Genomic DNA, 19,106 nt, shown 5'->3' with positions numbered 1-19,106 from the left:
CTTCAGTCCAGAGACTGGTTTGATGCAGCTGCCCATGCTACTGTATCCTGTGCTAGCTTCTTCATCTCCCAGTACCTACTGCAATTAAAACAGCAATAAAATAATTTTTAAAAAAGCAACATATGCGAAGTGAAATACCAATGGCTGAAGGCCACAATTAAACTTCAAAATTTAAAATATAATCATAATCTTTTAATGGCAGAAGGCCGCAATGTTAAAGCTTGAACAATAATTTTGAAAAATTAATTTTGCATAATTTTAAGAAAACAAAACAAATAACCATAAGCCTAAAAGTTAAAGTAGCTGATAACAGATAATTAAACACCGGTAGTGAGCCCAACTATCCTTTTTCCAGAATGAGATTTTCACTCTGCAGTGGAGTGTGCGCTGATATGAAACTTCCTGGCAGATTAAAACTGTGTGCCCAACTGAGACTCGAACTCGGGACCTTTACCTTTCGCGGGCAAGTGCAGAAGTAAAGCTGTGAGTACCGGGCGTGAGTCGTGCTTCGGTAGCTCAGATGGTAGAGCACTTGCCCGCGAAAGGCAAAGGTCCCGAGTTCGAGTCTCGGTCGGGCAAACAGTTTTAATCTGCCAGGAAGTTTTATACTTGATCCGTCGGAACCCAACGACGGGACAGCCATGGATCGACCGACACGCCGACTTTCTTGCCACCAATCTCGTGAGAACTCAAACACACGAGAGTTTGGAAGCACACAACACAAATGGATGTGGCTTGGGTAGTTGAAACTACTACTCAACTTTGATCTCCTGGGTCAGTGAACCACCAAGCTCGTAGCGATCAGACAGCTCCACAAACGCTCAGAGATGTGCAGGGTGTGGCAACAGACCCAGTGACTGCACCATGCAGAGACTTCTTCCCTGGTCCACAGCAACCGACTGACTGCATGCTAGTCCATCCCCGACAGCTGCTCCGTCGTGACTGCACTGCTGGTGCATCTCCCACTAACTTCCAGACACACGATGGTGGAAATACTGCCTTGGACCCAACCATGCAGAGGAAACACGCCCACTGGCTAAATGACATCCCTGCACCAGGAAAGGACCTATCCAAGTTATACAAAATAATAATTGAAGGCAGCCAGAAGCACTCAGAGAACCAGTTACACATCGCCCGATGAGACGAGCGACCTCTCAAAGCCAGTATGCCGACAACATTTAAAATGTCAAAAGAAAACACGCCAACTACACTCACAACCTGACAAAGACTTGTACGACGACCTGAACAATACACAACAGTAGCTAAACATGCATGAAGACAAATTGGGAGTCGATGCACACATATACAGCTGACTCACGAACGATTGGTGAGCCAAATGCATCATCCTACAGGATGACTGACCGACAATCCACCAAGACCGTGGTCCGGCTCATGTGATGCGTGGCGGCAGTGGTCGGGCGAGCCATGTTGATGCAGACCTCACTGCTGCTCCAACCCGACTGCACTAGTGCCGCATTGCCACTCCACGACTGGCAGGTCTGGACCGCACTGCAGACGTATTCCAAACGACCGGCAGACCTGAACTCGCTACCCGAACTCGTGATGAACTACTTTATGACGGACGACGACAGGGAAGTAATAGCAGTCGAGTAAAGATACTACGAGAGGGGTATCGATACGTGCTGCTAACACCACTCACGGTCAGGCAAAGTAGCAACTCAGTGACAGCAGTAATTTAAATTAATGTAGTGAGGTGGAAGTACGTTAAAAACAGGGTGTAAAATACATGATGGCGGGAACACGAGTCACGCACGGCTCAATCATATTTGCGATAAAAAGTCGAACAATTTCCTACACTGGATAAACATTGAATTAGATTCTTCCATGTGAGAGAATCCACTGAAGAAATGTCAGGAACATCAGAGATCCCAGTCACTAATGACATAAATTGTCTGGGTTTCCCTAGCAACTCACAAATAATTCGCGGGGGTATGTAATTTAGAGCAAGTAAGGGAATGACAGAAAACAGATAAAAAAATGATGATCACAAGTAACTGAACACAACACCTGCCACCGGAGTTGCATGATCGATTTACGATTGCACGTTCAATATGTATCATTTAGACCCAGCAACTTTGATAGGCAATCATTCTTGGAAATTGCCAATATTTGAGTACCCGAAGTGTCGTTTCTATAAAATACGATCAAAATACTGTAACAGAATGTTTCCATAATTACTGAATTGAGTGCTTTATGTTCGCTTCTAAAGAATGCTGCTGTGTGTGCACTTTGTGGAAAAGGTGGTATTAAAATTGTCGAAGATTTTGAAGGAAGGAAAGGTATGGCTAGTAAGTTACAAGTGTTTAGTGATTTCTGTGGGGGTAACAAAAACTAGGTATTCTTCTGGATTGTGCAAAGCAAGAGTTTATAACTCAAATATCAAACTTTCATATGGAATGAGGTGTATTGGGAAGGGTAGAAAGGCAGCTCAAACATTTTGTGCTTTCTTGAGTTTGCCCCCGCCTACAAGATTTGAGAAGTTCACACAGTTACTTCTTGAAAGTCTTGGTCAAGTGAGTGCTGTTTCAGTGAATAAAGCAGTAGAAGAAACTGTGTAATGCAATGAAGATGACACTGATATAGCTGCAGCCTTTGATGGGACATAGCAGAAGTGTGGTCAGCTATCATTGAATGGTGTTGTCACCACAACATCCCTATAAAATGGAATGGTGACTGGCATAGACTGTGTGGTTGCAAAGGAAATAACCAGGATCATGTTTGTGTTCAGAATTTTTCTGGGTACAGTGGTGGAATGGAATCAGAGAGAGCTCTCAGAATATTTCAAAGATCAGAAGAGAACTATGGTGTATGGTGTGTGAAATAACTTGGAGAGGGAAACTCCAAAGGGTTTTCAAATGTGATGGAAAATATGTCTTATGGAAGAACTGTCAAAATAGAAGAGTTAGAGTGTGTTGGTCATGTCCAAAAGAGGATGGTCACATGTTTATGTAAGCTAATAAAAGATATGAAGGGGGAAAAGCTCAGTGATGGCAAACCAATTGGTGGTTGGGATCGTCTCTCTAAGGAAGAGGTGGACAAACTGCAGCTCTGTTATGGTTTAGCCATAAGAAGGAATTGAGACAGTATTGAGGCCATGAAGAAAGCAATATGGGCTACCTTTTTCCATAAAGCTTCTATGGATGACCATCCACAGCATGGTCTCTGCGACAGTGGTGTAGACACATGGTGTGGGTACAAAAAAGCAATAGCAAATGGTGAGACTTGTGCACACCATCATTCTCTGCCATTTGAGGTATTGGAAGCAGTTAAGCCCACATACAGGGCCCTATGTGTCACTAAACTATTGTCACAGTGCTTACATGGAAAGACACAAAATGTTAATGAATGTTTCAACAATGTGATATGGCAATGCCTGCCTAAACCTGTGTTTGTTGGTTTCAGTACCATGAGATTAGGGTTATTAGATGCAGTTATTTGCTTTAATGATGGTTTCAATATGAGACAAGCACTGATGGAAATTGATTCCTTGAGAGTGGCCAAAAATGGGTTCTTGAGGCAACTAAAGAGGTCAGAATAGCAAAGAGGACCAAGAAAAGGAAGAGAGAAGATGAAGAACACACAGACCAAGAATATTATGCAACTGGAGGGTATTAAGAACAACGGAGGTGAATAACAGATGAAATGTACCTTTAAACTGAATTTCCCAAGAATCAAATTTTCTGACATGTTAATTCTATTCAAAGAAGAAAAAAACTATTTGAGCTAGAGGTCTGAAATTTTCGTGATATTTCAGGCTACCATTTGGAATAAAGTAGACTACAGACACCAGCTTACTATCACCAAGAGGAGAAATATACCCTTATTAATTATAAAAATTTACATTAATTTTGATTGTCTAATTTATCTATTTATAGTATAAAAACAATTGATTGAAATCATTCAATTTTAGTCTACTTTTTAGGTAAGTGTCAGAAATGTGTGCACAAAGTTTTAAGCATCTAAAAAAAGTAGTTAATAAGACTGCAAACATAGACTGGCAGGAAAAATTTTAAATTACTAACCGACATAAATGTTTATATAATAAAGTGTATATCAAAGCTGTTCTGATTATTAATATAATAGAGGGGAACATTCCACGTGGGAAAAATATATCTAAAAGCAAAGATGATGAGACTTACCAAACAAAAGCGCTGGCAGGTCGATAGACACACAAACAAACACAAACATACACACAAAATTCAAGTTTTCGCAACAAACGGTTGTTGCGAAAACTTGAATTTTGTGTGCATGTTTGTGTTTGTTTGTGTGTCTATCGACCTGCCAGCGCTTTTGTTTGGTAAGTCTCATCATCTATTCTGATTATTCTTATACCAAAATATTCATCCTTAAAACACTTTCATTGCCCTAAAATTTCTTTGTATTCAGAGTTCACATTATGTAGTTAGACCATCATTAACTTCATGAAAATTCTTACTGTTTTTCCAGCCATTCACTGGCAAGTTACCTTAAGCGATGGTATTAACGATAAAGTACCATTACCTTGCTTAATGCTATTCACATTTATGCCATCTACATTTGAGTACTTTAGTAAGGAAGCACTTAATTAGGAAAAAGCTGGTGCCTCCTCAGTTTTACTATATTGCCACTGTTTATCTGCTATTAGTAGCTTGAAGTTGACTTGACTATAACAACATTGTTCAAAGAAAATATTTTTTACGTCTATAGATGTTGACTGTTCTCTGTAAGTACATTAATGAGGGTATTTCAGTTCATTAAAAGCCTAGGTGACAGAAGCAGATGAGTACACAGTGTAGCCCATGTGTGGGTACTACAAACCACACGGTTGCCAATCAAGAGCCATATTAATCTCTATCACTATCTACTTTACTGTTTGATATCAGATTTCATTGTTGTAAGTTACTGTGAGTTGTGGCTGCTTACTAATAGATAATAATCCTTTTTCAGGTCACACCTGCAACCCACGTCACCTAAGTTAATCGAGTACATTCTGAGGAGGCATGCTCAACATCTCAAATTTGCTGTTTTTAAGACTGATAGTTCAGTAGAATCTGCTGAAATGGCATGCCAGATTTTATCTAGGGTGAGCAATGTCTGAATTAATATTTAGAGGAATAATTTGACTACACACAGAAGCAAACCACTTTGGCAACCTGTGTCTGCAAATTATTCTCTTCCTGACAGCAAAAAAACAAAGTTTTTTCTCATTGCTACAGTCTTTCTGTACTTTTTTTCTTTTACCATTTTCTGTAATTTGAAAATGCTGGCATGTATTTTGAATGATTTCTCCACTCACTTCCCATTTTGTGTATAGAGTTTCTCACATGCTGAACAATTAAGAGACTATATCAGATGATACAGTTCTGAATACAGGTTTATGATCACATTGTACTTCAGAAAAGAACAGAACAAACTTCTGTAGTTTCAACTGATCATAAGTGTTGATGCAGCAACATCTCCGCATTGTAGATTTAGTGTGTTAATAAATAGCCAAGTATGAGTAGGACTCGCAAACATAAACTGTAAGTTGTAGTCATGTTTTACATTATGCAAGCAGCAATGTTCGTTTATTATGCTTTTTGACAGGTGTTGAATGCACTGAATTCAAATGGAAATAGATATTTTGTATGTGATGTAATTATAATTTAACAATTCCCAGATTTTTATGGGAAGAGGAATTCCGCCTTATGCAAGACACAGAAAAAAGGTGTCTTGCATAAGGTGGAATTCCTCTTCCCATTTCATTGCAAGCATGGACATAACAAGAAGAACTGCAACACCACAAAATGATTAAGATTTTTACTTTATTTGTAGTGTGTAACCTTAGTTTTTACTGAATTTTATGATTCTAATTCAACAGAAAGTATTCTATAAATTTATGAGTATGAAAGAATGTGACATTGATTACCAATTCTTTTGACTGCATTGACTTACTTTTTACATTGGACTGGACTGTAGACTTTTGTATGTGACATAAATGTGAACTTGATTTGCCAAACTGTTTAAGAAAAAAAAGGGTTCTTAAACGATGGTCAGCCAGACAGATTGATAAAAAATGACAAAAAGTATTTTTTGATGTGATTCAGTTATAAGTTAACCACTTTAGATTTTTTCTTTTACTTGTAATGTAAGACCTTGCTCCTTGCCAAATTTTACGATTGTAGATCAACGGCAGGTATCCTATGGGTTCTGACGAGTGAGTTTTCGAGTATCAGAATATGTCACATAAGTGGCCATATCTTTTGACTGAAATGATTCAGAAGCTTAAAATTTCTATACCTCCAAGGAACTATAGACCTTAATATGTGGCATAAATTTGAATGTGATATGTCTGCCCATTTCTGAGAAAGATTCTTAACAACCAGACGCACAACAAAGTGATCTTATAAGGGCTCTGTTTTTACAGACTGAAACACACAACCCTAAAAATGCACCACTTGATGTCTAAATATCAGTTACTTCATTTTGCAATCTAAAAGTAATAAAAAGGAGGAATCTTCACTGATTGGTCTTAATCCACAGTTCATTTTAGTATTTTCTGGAAACCTTATCTGTAACCACTCCTGTTTACTTACCAACAATTTTCTTTTTACCCTATACATCTTTGTCACCTTATTATTTTTGACAGGTGATGAATGCACTGAATATTCAAATGGAAATAGATATTTTGTATGTGATGTAATTATAATTTAACAATTGCCCATAAAAATCTGGCAATTGTTAAATTATAATTACATCACATACAAAATATCTATTTCCATTTGAATATTCAGTGCATTCATCACCTGTCAAAAAGCATAATAAACGAACATTGCTGCTTGCATAATGTAAAACATGACTACAACTTACATTTTATGTTTGCGAGTCCTACTCATACTTGCATATTTTAGTCACAATTTTTATGTCCTAATGCTATTTTAGACAAAAGATAGCATTTACTTACCAAGTGTTGAAACAGCTGAATACTTCTCCATTTAGAATTGGATTTTTTTTTTAGGATTTATTCCTACTGATTTTGTATGGTTCTTTCAGTCTGTACATAAATATGGGGGGGGGGGGGGGGGGGGGGGGGGGTAATCAAATGAAAACTGAACAGCCTCCACAATGGGACCACAGAATGGTTCCATACAAAAGCGAACACCACAGGGGACCACGGAATGGTTCCATACAAAAGTGAACACCACACATATTAAGACATTTATCTCACTGGAAGATGAGACAACCAATTACGGTCACGTAGAATGTGATTTTCCACCTGCAGGTGCATGACTGCATCCACTCTTGTGCTTCCTTGTCTGACTGAAACTAACGTCCATGCAAGTCTTCCTTCAGGTCACCAAGGATGTACAAAATCACACGGTGGAAGACTTGGGCAGTAAGGAAGATGTTGCAGTGTTTCCCAACCACATTGCTGAAACTTAGCCATTATCATGCATAAGTATGATTCCAGCCAACAGAATTCGTGGGTGTTTCTCCAATGTGTCTTCATAGGGCTACACATTGATTGTGGCTACACACTCTAGGAACTCGACAAGTAGAGGCCCCCTCCAGTTGGAGAAGATCATGGCCTTACCATGATTTTGTTGGGAAACACAACAGCATCTCCCATACAGCCTGGATCTTTCACTGTGAGATATTCACATCTTTGGTGACCTGAAGAAACACACGTATCGACATCTGTTTCAGTCGGATGAGGAAGTGCGAGAGTGGGTGTGGTCACGATCTGTCAGTGGCAGATAGCATTCTGTGAAACAGCAATTGATTGTCTCGTCTCCTAATGGGATAAATGTGTTAATGCATGTGGTGATTACTTTTGAATGGAACCATTCCATGGTCCCATTGTGCAGGTATCCGGTTTTCATTTGACTGAACCTCATATTTTCAAAGTTAAGGTTTGTGACTAGTTACTGAAACACAAATTTTACAAAACAGCAGAACAATTTGAAGTAAAAATTATCAGCATTAGTTTTTAAAAGTATTTCTTAAAATAGTGGAATTGAACCAAAAGAATTTGTGTGAAAACTTTTAATTGTGTATTCAGAGCCTAAACCCATTTACTGTAATTGATCAATGGTTAAGGAAGAACTGACCTGAATTCTATCCTTTGCACTTAAGCTAAATTTAGGATTTGTCACACACATCATTACTTTACTACAATATATGCATCATTTGGTTAAGGTGATGGATGAGTTATGTATGGTTCTTCTGTTTCTGTTTTTAGCTGGTAAACTGTTCTTTGAAGACACTAGCATTGATTAGCAGTGCACGGCCTGTTTTTTTGGATATGGACCAAGAATCATTTGTCTCTGCACTGACTGTGGTATTTGATCGGTCTCATTCCCTTCGGTCATTAGCTATAGATAACACACCCGTCGATGATCCGTCCTTGAAGGCGCTCGCTTCCAGCAGTTCACGTACACTGCAGCTACTGAGGATGAAGAGCTGTCCTCGTGTTTCTCCAGGTGGTAAGTCAGTTGCTGTATTGCATCTTCTATTTCTGTAGAAGCCAAACATTATAAAAAATTTGAATTTATAGTATATAAACAGTGAATTATTCCATACTGACATTTTTATCTGACATTATTCACTTTTGTAAATACGATCAGCAGTTTATAAGCAAGGCAAAAAACTCTTAACAGAATTCAAAAATGTTAATTATACCCGCAAACACATATCAAAATTAGAAGGAAGGTGAGCTTTGGCCATAATTTTGATGATTTATTAACATCAAAATCGATTTTTGATTACATAATGATTATTTTCAGTATTACAAATTAAAGCTCGTAGGCTCTGGTGTCTAGTTATTAGCAGTAACAGAAGCTATGAAGTGATCGTAGCCAATATAATCATCTCACCGTAAAACATCACGTCATTTTCAACAATATTATGAAAAGGAAAGTTGCCACTCCCCATATAGCAGAGATACTGAGTGCTGTGCCATTTGGATCCTTCCCACCAACACCAACTTTTCTGGATTGCACAGGTGGGAACTTTTCCTGCTATATATCCTATATTCCCATAGCCCTCCTGGCCTCAACCTTCGTTAGTCATTGTCCTCTCCCATCCAGCCCCTTCTGTGTTCTCATTCCAGCACTACACAGCCCCCATTCCTCCATTGCATTCAGTCTTTTTACTTCTCTCCTTTCCCTTTGTCGCCCCCTTCCACACCGCTTCCCTGCCCTCCGCCTAACCTCCCGGCTGCACACAGGTACGCTCCCCAACAGCACATCACTGTTCACCACTCTTACCCTACCCTACTACTATCCCTCCCGCTCCCCACCTCCACCCCACCTCAGCATCATCCTTACTCCCATCCAGTCGCCACTCCCATCATATGCTGGTGCTGCTGCTCACAGAGAGGCTACAATTGCCTGAGACTGCAGTCATATGTGTGTGTGTGTGTGTGTGTGTGTGTGGTGTGTGTGTGTGTGTGTGTGTGTGTGTGTGTGTGTGTATGTGTATGTATGCACGCCTGTGTTGACAAGCCATACTCTTGCACTGCCATCACATGCGCAGATTAGGATGATATACTTGAAAAACTGGACCACCACATGATTGACTACCTGTTTATACAAGGGAAGGTCAAAATGTAATATGCAACATTTTTTACCCACTTTGTCAGTGTGTTTAGGAATCTGAGAGATAGAAGACAAATACCTCCAGTATTGTGCACTAGATGTTCGTTTGGTAGAATAGTACTTGGCCTGGAGGCACAAGTGTGAAGCAGCGAGGAGAGATGCTGCAAGTGATGTGGTCATCCCTGCATAAACCGTAACAAACTGTAGCTTGAATTTGGACGACAGAAGAGCTGAGAAAGTGGAGCTGAGGGGGTATAGGGAACTCCACATGGCCCAAAAAACATCCACAGATGGTGCACATTGTCTGCTAAGAGCTTTGTCAGACTTGTTGATGAGGTAACCATTAAGTGCAACAACAACACAAACTGTCATAGGCATTCAGAAATTGACAACTTCAAAGGTTCATTTGTGAATTTATGCTGTGATACTGAATGTTTTGTACAGTACAGTGTACATTGCTGTGCACAGCAATTTCACTCTGCGGAGGTTGGTGCCCTCAAATACTGAAAAATCTGGCAGATAAGTTAAAGAGGAGAAGCCATCTGTTACTTTCTATGAAGACCTGTGCCAATTCAGTTTGTCCAGTGTCTAGTAGAATTTTCAGACTAAGATAAATGTTAGCAGTTATGTCCCAGTGCAGGCAGAATCTCATTCATAGTCTTATGCAAGGAATTTGGGAGACACAGGAGTTACTGAAAGGTAACCGCCTCTGTGGGAAAAATTTGAAGTGTCCAATTCTCTGAATTACTTTAGCACCAGATATACGTGTATTGTTTTATTCTAAAGCATGTAGGCTTCACTTATTGGGGATGTGGTATTTTGATACGTTGATTGATGACTCCATAGAGTGCTGTGTGCACAACGACCATATAATAAGTAAAATTAGAAGAAAGGACAGCGTTGGCCGTAATTTTGATGGTTTATTAACAGCAAAATCACTTTTTGACCACATAATGATCATCTTCAGTGTTTTAGTATACAAATTAAAGCTCGGCACTGGTGTCTAGTTATTAGCAGTAACAGAAGCTATGAAACAATCGTTAACAAACCTTGAAATGTTACTGACCTAGTTTTTGTGCTGCTTAAGTCTGAAGAAATTTTATCATCCCAATCTTCTTCTTCTTATGATTATTAGGTGATTCAGATTTTTAATAATGGTGCACAAAAACACACTTGATCTTACTTCTCAGTTCATTCATGTTTACTGATACTAAACTTATAATTATCAGCCTGCTCATAATGTGTCATTACAAATTTTACAACACAAGTCAGTAAGCTATATAATCTATGAATGATCTCATAAATTTCACAAGTGGCAAAAGCCTGACCAATGTAGGTGTTTGTGTTGAGTGATGGGCAATGACCAACTGAAAATCGCATAACAAAATCCAAACACTGACTGATATATGTGAAATGGATTTGCAATTGTGAATATGAACAACAATTAGCTATATAAGGGAATGACAACAATGAAAATCTGTGCCGGATTGGGACTTGAACCTGGATTTCCTGCTTTGTGTGAGTGGCCACCTTAACAGCTTTGGATATCTGTTTACAACACGTAGCTAAACCCAAACTTTTGCATGTCGCCACTCAACGTCGCAACGTGTTCTCGTACACACATCGTGTAATTCCTGTACAGGAAGGAAATTTGTAATTGAAAGTTACTGGCTAGTATCAGCAGAAAAATATGATATTGCAGTGCCTTCGTTAAGTGCGCGTGTCCGGAGGAACATTGAATTGCTCTTCTTAACAACATAGCCACTGCTGTATCATCACAATGACTTATAATATAACACTGAACATAAAGTGTACACTCACTGATGACCAGTTGCCATCTGGCTGCTGCTTTGTGTGGAAAGCCTATATAAAGATGCACATAGGACAAAAGATTACAAATATTAAAATACATTATGGTTTCTGTATTAACAGAAAAGACAGAAAAGGGAAAAGGTACTAAAATATATTAGACAGAAAATAGTTTAAATTAACAAGGGTACGGATATCCACAAACTGGTATAATTTATGTGGCATAAGCTTTGGCATGTACATGGATCTACAAAAGCCTGCCAAGAATTTTTTTTTCTTTTTTTAAGTATAATTTTATACTTTGTGTAATTAATGAAGTAACATAGGTGGCATAAAATTGTATGGTAGATTACGGTAAAAAGGAGAAGGTGAATACAAAGTGAAACTACTTGCAAAAACAAAAAGAGAAAATAAGATGACAGAAAAGATTTCGAAATGCAACAGTGACAATAACAAACGTAATTGTTGGATTCAAATTAATGATACGAATATAGTAGAGAGAAACATTCCACGTGGGAAAAATATATCTAAAAACAAAGATGATGTGACTTACCCAAATGTCTGCTTGTGACTATGTATGTGCGGATGGATATGTGTGTGTGTGCGAGTGTATACCTGTCCTTTTTTCCCCCCTAAGGTGAGTCTTTCCACTACCGGGATTGGAGTGACTCCTTACCCTCTCCCTTAAAACCAACATCCTTTTGTCTTTCCCTCTCCTTCCCTCTCCTTCCCTCTTTCCTGATGAAGCAACCGTTGGTTGTGAAAGCTGAATTTTGTGCGTATGTTTGTGTTTGTTTGTGTATCTATCAACCTGCCAGCGCTTTCGTTTGGTAAGTCACATCATCTTTGTTTTTAGATATATTTTTCCCACGTGGAATGTTTCCCTCTATTATATTCGTATCATTAATTTGAACCCAACAATTACGTTTGTTATTGTCACTGTTGCATTTTGAAATCTTTTCTGTCATCTTATTTTCTCTTTTTGTTTTTGCAAGTAGTTTCACTTTGTATTCACCTTCTCCTTTTTACCGTAATCTACCATACAATTTTATGCTGCCTATATATGCTCAATAATACGTAACCCACTTCCAAACCATAATGAAGTAACATATTATTCCACAGCATGCAGTCTAGCAGTTAGTGTCACTGCCTCCAGTAAAATTGTAGATATTTCCTTACACAGAGCATTTCCATATAATCTGAAATATCAGCAGTCTGAAAACTATACTGTGAATAATAAAATTTAGTGAAATAGGGCATTAATGAGAATTTAGCAATTTTGTGTAATCATGGTATTTGCCTTACGTGTATAATAAAAAAACTGAAAAAAAAAGAATTATTTATTTAAAGAGTACAGTGTACCAAGTGGGGGCTGTTCCACCTCACTACACCTCAACCTATTTGTAACAGTAATTTTAAGCAGATATTTCCACATACGTCTGTCGCAGGTGTTCTCGCGCTAGCGGACCACTGCCACTGCCTGCGGGAACTCTCGCTCAGTTACTCGTTACTGAGCGACGAACTGCTGCTGGCACTCTCGTCCGAGAAGCACGTGAGCTTGGAGTACCTGCACGTTGATGTCTATGCGAATGGAGATGGGGACAGCGAGGGACAGCCGCCACGACGCATTTCCCCACATTGTTGGCAAGCACTGGTATGTGAAGGCCATGGAAACACTTCATCTCAGAGTTGCAGTTACAACCAACATTAATTATTGACTGTATTTCAGCCCCTGCCATTCCCTGCAGTTTCTGCCAAGTACTATGGATGTTATTCCTTCATATCTTTAACAAGTGTCCTACAGCCTGTCCCTTCTTCTCATCAGTGTTTTCCAGACATTCCTTTCCTTGCCAATTTTGTGCAAAACTTCATTTCTTTGTCTTATTGGCCCACTTAATTTTCAGCATTCTGTAATACCTTATCTCAAATTCTTCTGTTTACCTTGGGCACACAACCTAACCAAGAATGTTAGTACAAATTTATAAGACTGTGGTCTGCACACCAATCACCATAACGTACACTGAATGCAACACGATAAGGCAGATGTATGCAAGCAGTAATAACGTGATAACTGAGTGTGAGTGTAATGTGGTATATTACTTTGCTTCAATTCTCTTCTTTTCTGGTATCTCACAGCCTGTAGCTCACTTCCGTACAATGCTTTGCTCCAGACACACATTCTCGGGTGTTTCTTCCTGAGATTAAGGCCTATGTTTCATAGTAGTAGACTTCACTTGTTTTTTTGGACAGGAATCCCCTCTTTATCTGTGTTAGTTTGCTGTTATCAATGTCCTCCCTGCTTTGTCTGTCGTGCGGTACTTTGTTTCCGAGATAGCAGATTCCTTTACTTCGTGTACTATAATTTTGATGCCACATTTATTGGCTAATCTCATTTCTGCTACTCGTCATTACTTTCATCTTTCTTTGGTTGAGCCTTAGTTCATATTTGTACCCATTAGACTGTTTTTCCATTCAACAGGTTGCTTTCACTTGGGATAGCAATGATGCCATTGAATCTTATCAGTTACATGATTTCACCATAAAGTTTAACACCGATTCCAAACCACTCTTTCATTATTGTTTTCGGTGCACTGGTTAAACAATAGGGGAGAAGACTGCAACCTTACCTTAGCCCCTTTTTAATCCAAGCACTTCTTTGCTCTTAGACTCTTATTTTTTACCAGTTTTTCTGAGACTTTCAAACATTTGGTCCATTCAGCATTATCAAACACTATTTACACTGACAAACTGTGTGAAACTGAGGGTTTTATTTTCCCCAAGTGCAGCATCAGAACTGCTTCTCTTGAGTCTTTACCACTCCTAAAGCCATACAAATGTTCATCTAACAAATCATCAATTTTCTTTTCTAGTCATCTGTAGATTAAGCAAGTCAGTGAGTTGGAGGCATGAGCTGTTATGCTAATTATGTAATAACTTTCACATTTATCTATGCCATGGTACCTCCAGGATTGTGTGGACAAACATTCTTTGGAAAGTCAGATGATATATTTCTGGATATCTCAAGTCTCGTAGATTCTACACACTAACCTGAATAATCATTTCATTTCAATTCGCCCATTTGATAAAAAAATCTGAATTAATTTACAAATTTTATCAATGTCTTATGTCTTGTTTCATCACACATATTCACAAGATTTTTAAAGCTATGGCTCTAATACCAAATCCCTGTTTCTTTCAAATCAACATTCTTCTTCTATTGTTTCTGCAGAGTGTGTTTCTTTACTATATTTTTTACAGTTTATGTTCTTTTTACTTGTTTCAGTATTCTACACTAGCTTAATATTGAGGCCTCACCAAATGGTGTTGTTAATACTCTCTGTAGAGTACTGTCCCTCCAGTCTTCATCTGTGTGATATGTCTGTGCAGCTACACTGTGAAAGAGTAATATTAGCTTCCTCCAGAATGATGTGGACCAGAATATTTTGTGCAGCTGTTGCACCACTCCACTCAGTGGCCACTAAATTACCTCTCTGCTATGACCAATGTCTCCTCAATGTATGTACAGACCCTTCAAATCTCACGCTGTCATGTAAATATCAGGTGCTATAATTTTGCCACACAGTTAGCTCTTCCCATGATTGAGAAGCCCTTTTACAATAAAACCAGTTGAACCCTCAAATGGGATTCTGGTTATCTGCCTCCTACTCACCTGTGCTTCTGCTTCTCTTCTGGATTTATACTAGTGTCCAGTACTGGGCACACAATCTCACTTTTTTTTCCTTTCATCAATGTTCTTTCTGCTTTGAGGCATTCTACTACAACTTCCTCTCTTGTGCCAACCTTGCCATCTCAGAGTAGCTCTTACATCTAACATCCTCAATTATTTATATATCTAAAAACACAGATGATGTGACTTACCGAACGAAAGTGCTGGCAGGTCGATAGACACACAAACAAACATAAACATACACATGAAATTCAAGCTTTCGCAACAAACTGTTGCCTCATCAGGAAAGAGGGAAGGAGAGGGAAAGACGAAAGGATGTGGGTTTTATGGGAGAGGGTAAGGAGTCATTCCAATCCCGGGAGCGGAAAGACTCACCTTAGGGGGAAAAAAGGACAGGTATACACTCGCGCGCACACACACACATATCCATCCGCACATACACAGACACAAGCAGACATTTGTAAAGGCAAAGAGTTTGGGCAGAGATATCTGCCCAAACTCTTTGCCTTTACAAATGTCTGCTTGTGTCTGTGTATGTGCGGATGGATATGTGTGTGTGTGCGCGAGTGTATACCTGTCCTTTTTTCCCCCTAAGGTGAGTCTTTCCGCTCCCGGGATTGGAATGACTCCTTACCCTCTCCCTTAAAACCCACATCCTTTCGTCTTTCCCTCTCCTTCCCTCTTTCCTGATGAGGCAACAGTTTGTTGCGAAAGCTTGAATTTCATGTGTATGTTTATGTTTGTTTGTGTGTCTATCGACCTGCCAGCACTTTCGTTCGGTAAGTCACACCATCTGTGTTTTTAGATATATTTTTCCCACGTGGAATGTTTCCCTCTATTATATTCATATCCTCAATTATTTGTTGCATATAACTAAATCTCTGTCTTCCCCTGTAGTTTTGCAATTTCCAGCTCCTGTAGTACTTTTTGATGTTACGCCCTGATGCCTTAATACATGTCCTGTCACCCAGTTCCTTTTCCTAGGCATCATTTTTCTCATATATCTTTCCTCAATTCATTTTGTGGAAAAACCTTCTAATTTCTCATCTTATCAGTCCACTTCAGTTTAAACAGCCTTAGTAACACCATAGCTTGGGTGTTTCAGTTATCTTCTTTTCCAATTTTTTTTAGACTCTGCAATTCACTTCCATGCAATGCTGTGCTTCTTATGTACATTTTCAGAAATTTCTTGCTCAAATTAAGGCCTGTTTTTGATTCCAGGAGACTTATTTTTGTGAGGGACGCAGCACTTTCATCTTTCTTTGTTTGACTCTTAAGCCAAATTCTGTGACCATTGGACTATTAATTCAATTCAACAGATCCTCTGACTTTTTTCTTTGTTTTGGTGATGGCAGAAGTGTTGCCACTGACATCTTTCCACCCTGAAGTGTACTAGCAACCCAAATTTAATACCAGTATGTCAATCATTGCTTCTTCGGCGTGCAGACTGAATAGGAGGGGAGAATTACTTATTTTCTTGTGTACATCATGTCATAAACAACTCATTTATTGCAAATTAATTTTTTTTTTATCTCAGTTACTTCCTTGAACACACTAATTTCTTGTACTTTATGTGACACTGAGAATTCACTCAAATATGATAGTGAGTGACTTTTTTAGCAGCCAATTATCTGAGTTTTCTACTTTTTTTATTTCCCATGTCTGATTTTTAGGTTAACAGTACCTCGCAAATTTTGCATTTCAAGTTTGTAATTCATTTATGTTTTTCAGGTTCGTCACTCACCAGCAGTGAACCTCGTGATGTATTTTTTCCGTGTTCCGGCCGGCTGCTTGGAGGCATTATTTGCATCGTACGTACCTGCGACAAATCTGTACTTTGGAGATGGTGTACCTCGCCAAGCTCTCGCTGCAGTTGCGGGTCACTGCCCCCGCCTCCGTGAGCTCGTTGTCGGAGGGGGTGAGCCTCTGACAGAATGCGAGCTGCCGCGGCTGGCAGCTGGCTGCCCCAGGCTCGTTTCGTTAGGACTGGCCGAATGTGAAGTTTCTTGCCGTGCTTTTGTGGAGTTTGTTCGTGTCTGTGGACCACGCCTGCGTGAACTATATGTCACGGAGGAGTGTTTAGTTGAAGATGCAGACTTCGATTTAGCGCGTACCTGTGAAGTTGTGTCTCAGCTTCTCGGACGAGAATGGACTCCAGAATTTATGCCGATGTGGTGAAGCGGGATAACTGTATTTTTTGGTTCACTGTTATTACAAATTAAAGGAGTAAATAGCCACCCAAAATGTAAGGATGCAAAACTTTGTACTTTTCATCTATGTAATACCCTTGTATCTGGCTTTATATGACTCCACCTTCCACGTGATCATTTGGGATCCACTGTGGAGCAATCTCGATTATTATTAATGGTAACAATAGGAAAGGATGTGTAGGTTATACCTGTTGTCATTGCTAATTAATCAGAATGGTTGTACTCACATGCGAATTTATACTGAAACATCTGTGGCCTGTGTGTGACAAAATCATGGTTGTTATTGTCATTTGGTTTGCAGTATTCACCTTTTAATAGATTATTGTTTTAGAGCTTATATTACATTGCTGTTTAATTGAGTCTGGTTTTTGACAGAACTTTAAACAAGCTAAATGAAATTTTACCTTTGAACCAGAACTGCTGCTTAATGTATAGGTGCTTTACTTGAGCAAAATATTGCGAACCAATATTTTATTTTGTATGGTCAATGCAACAGTTCTAATCAGTATGCCGTAAGATAAGTAAAATAGTAATTTATTTGTAATTGAATCTTAAACCTAAAAAAGATTTACTTTACTCATTTGACTGAATAGGGTTAGAATATATAATAAGGTACCTGCAATTTGTCTCCAGTAATGTAAGACATTTGAATCTACTTTTTTTATTATTGATTTTTCTCTCATGCTGTGAGTCACCAGTAGGGGGAGAAAGGGAGGATGTCAATATGGAACATTGTTCAGTTGACAGTAGTTGCACAGTTGTTCTTAGAGGAGGCATTGCCAGGCACACATATTCCTGTTACACACTATTCATGACTTAAAGGGTACATTTACTTACTTTTATAATGTGCATATACATTCTTGATAATATGTCAGTATGTTGTAAATATGTAGTAAAACATGTTGTGCAGCATGTATTTTTTTTATTAATGCTGCTTTATTTAGTTCTGTTGTCACAGATACTTCTGGTTCTCATTAAGCTGTCAGGTAACTTCCAAACAACTCATCAATACTGACCTATATTTTTTTGTAATGTTTAGCTTCCCAATATGGACTTCTGCTTACTTTTTGCAGCTGTTTCTATAAATTTCCATATAGCAGCTGAAAAATAATATATTACAGTGAAATAAGTTTTCTTTCTGCATATTTTTCATGAAAGTACCTACTATTGTGTCAAATGGAAAAACCATATCTTCAAACAATTTCTTGTGGACTCTTAAAGTAGTTCATCGATGCTTGTACGGTGTTACTGAATACTTCTACATTCCAGGAGCAACAGTTGTGCTAGTGGAATTCTTAAAATGTCATGACTGCCTTGGAACTTCACATTTTGTTACTCATAAAGAAACAAAAGCATGTAAATCTGCAACTTGCATGCAAAGTTTATTCATTAGAAATAATCGTAAAGATGTTATGCTGGTGTTGCCTCTTTTTAAATATTGTAGCATTTAACTTATTTTGTGATGAGATATTTCAAAAATAACAGCATTCTCCACAGTGGTGTGTATGTACAGACTGAGCTTTACATTGTATTACTGAACTGCACTGTCACTTAGCGTGTATGAATATTTGTAAATATATTGATTTGTACCAACTGTGAAAGAGATTTTTCTTTATTAAATTTCTTCCTGAATTATGTAGCAATTACAATTACGTATGTTGGCTTAGGATATTGCAATATGTGTGCTCTCCAGCAGCGACACAGGTAGAGAATTTGCCTGTAGTGTTCACAAGATGCACTCCTTAAATGATCAAATATAGTCAGCATGCCTCAGATTTACAAAAAGTCCCCAACACACCAAAAATGAGATATTCCTGCATC

The 19,106-nt window shown here is 38.6% G+C and overlaps 1 protein-coding gene across 1 annotated transcript in view; it reads left to right on the top strand.

Moving 5' to 3' along the window:
• The window catches only part of LOC126419030 (F-box/LRR-repeat protein 3-like), a 345,130-nt gene extending 326,261 nt beyond the window's left edge, over window positions 1–18,869 (top strand). Inside the window, exons 6-9 of the mRNA XM_050086090.1 lie at window positions 4,948–5,083; window positions 8,222–8,465; window positions 12,836–13,041; window positions 16,807–18,869. Of these exons, the coding sequence (XP_049942047.1) occupies window positions 4,948–5,083; window positions 8,222–8,465; window positions 12,836–13,041; window positions 16,807–17,253 (1,033 nt within the window). The 3' untranslated portion in view covers window positions 17,254–18,869. The remainder of the gene's footprint in view (window positions 1–4,947; window positions 5,084–8,221; window positions 8,466–12,835; window positions 13,042–16,806) is intronic.
• Window positions 18,870–19,106: the final 237 nt, after the last annotated feature.

The sequence above is a fragment of the Schistocerca serialis genome, chromosome 9 (assembly GCF_023864345.2).
Source record: "Schistocerca serialis cubense isolate TAMUIC-IGC-003099 chromosome 9, iqSchSeri2.2, whole genome shotgun sequence".
NCBI lineage: Eukaryota > Metazoa > Arthropoda > Insecta > Orthoptera > Acrididae > Schistocerca > Schistocerca serialis.
Note: the sequence above shows the minus strand (reverse complement) of the source record. Positions and strands in the feature narration are given on the sequence as shown.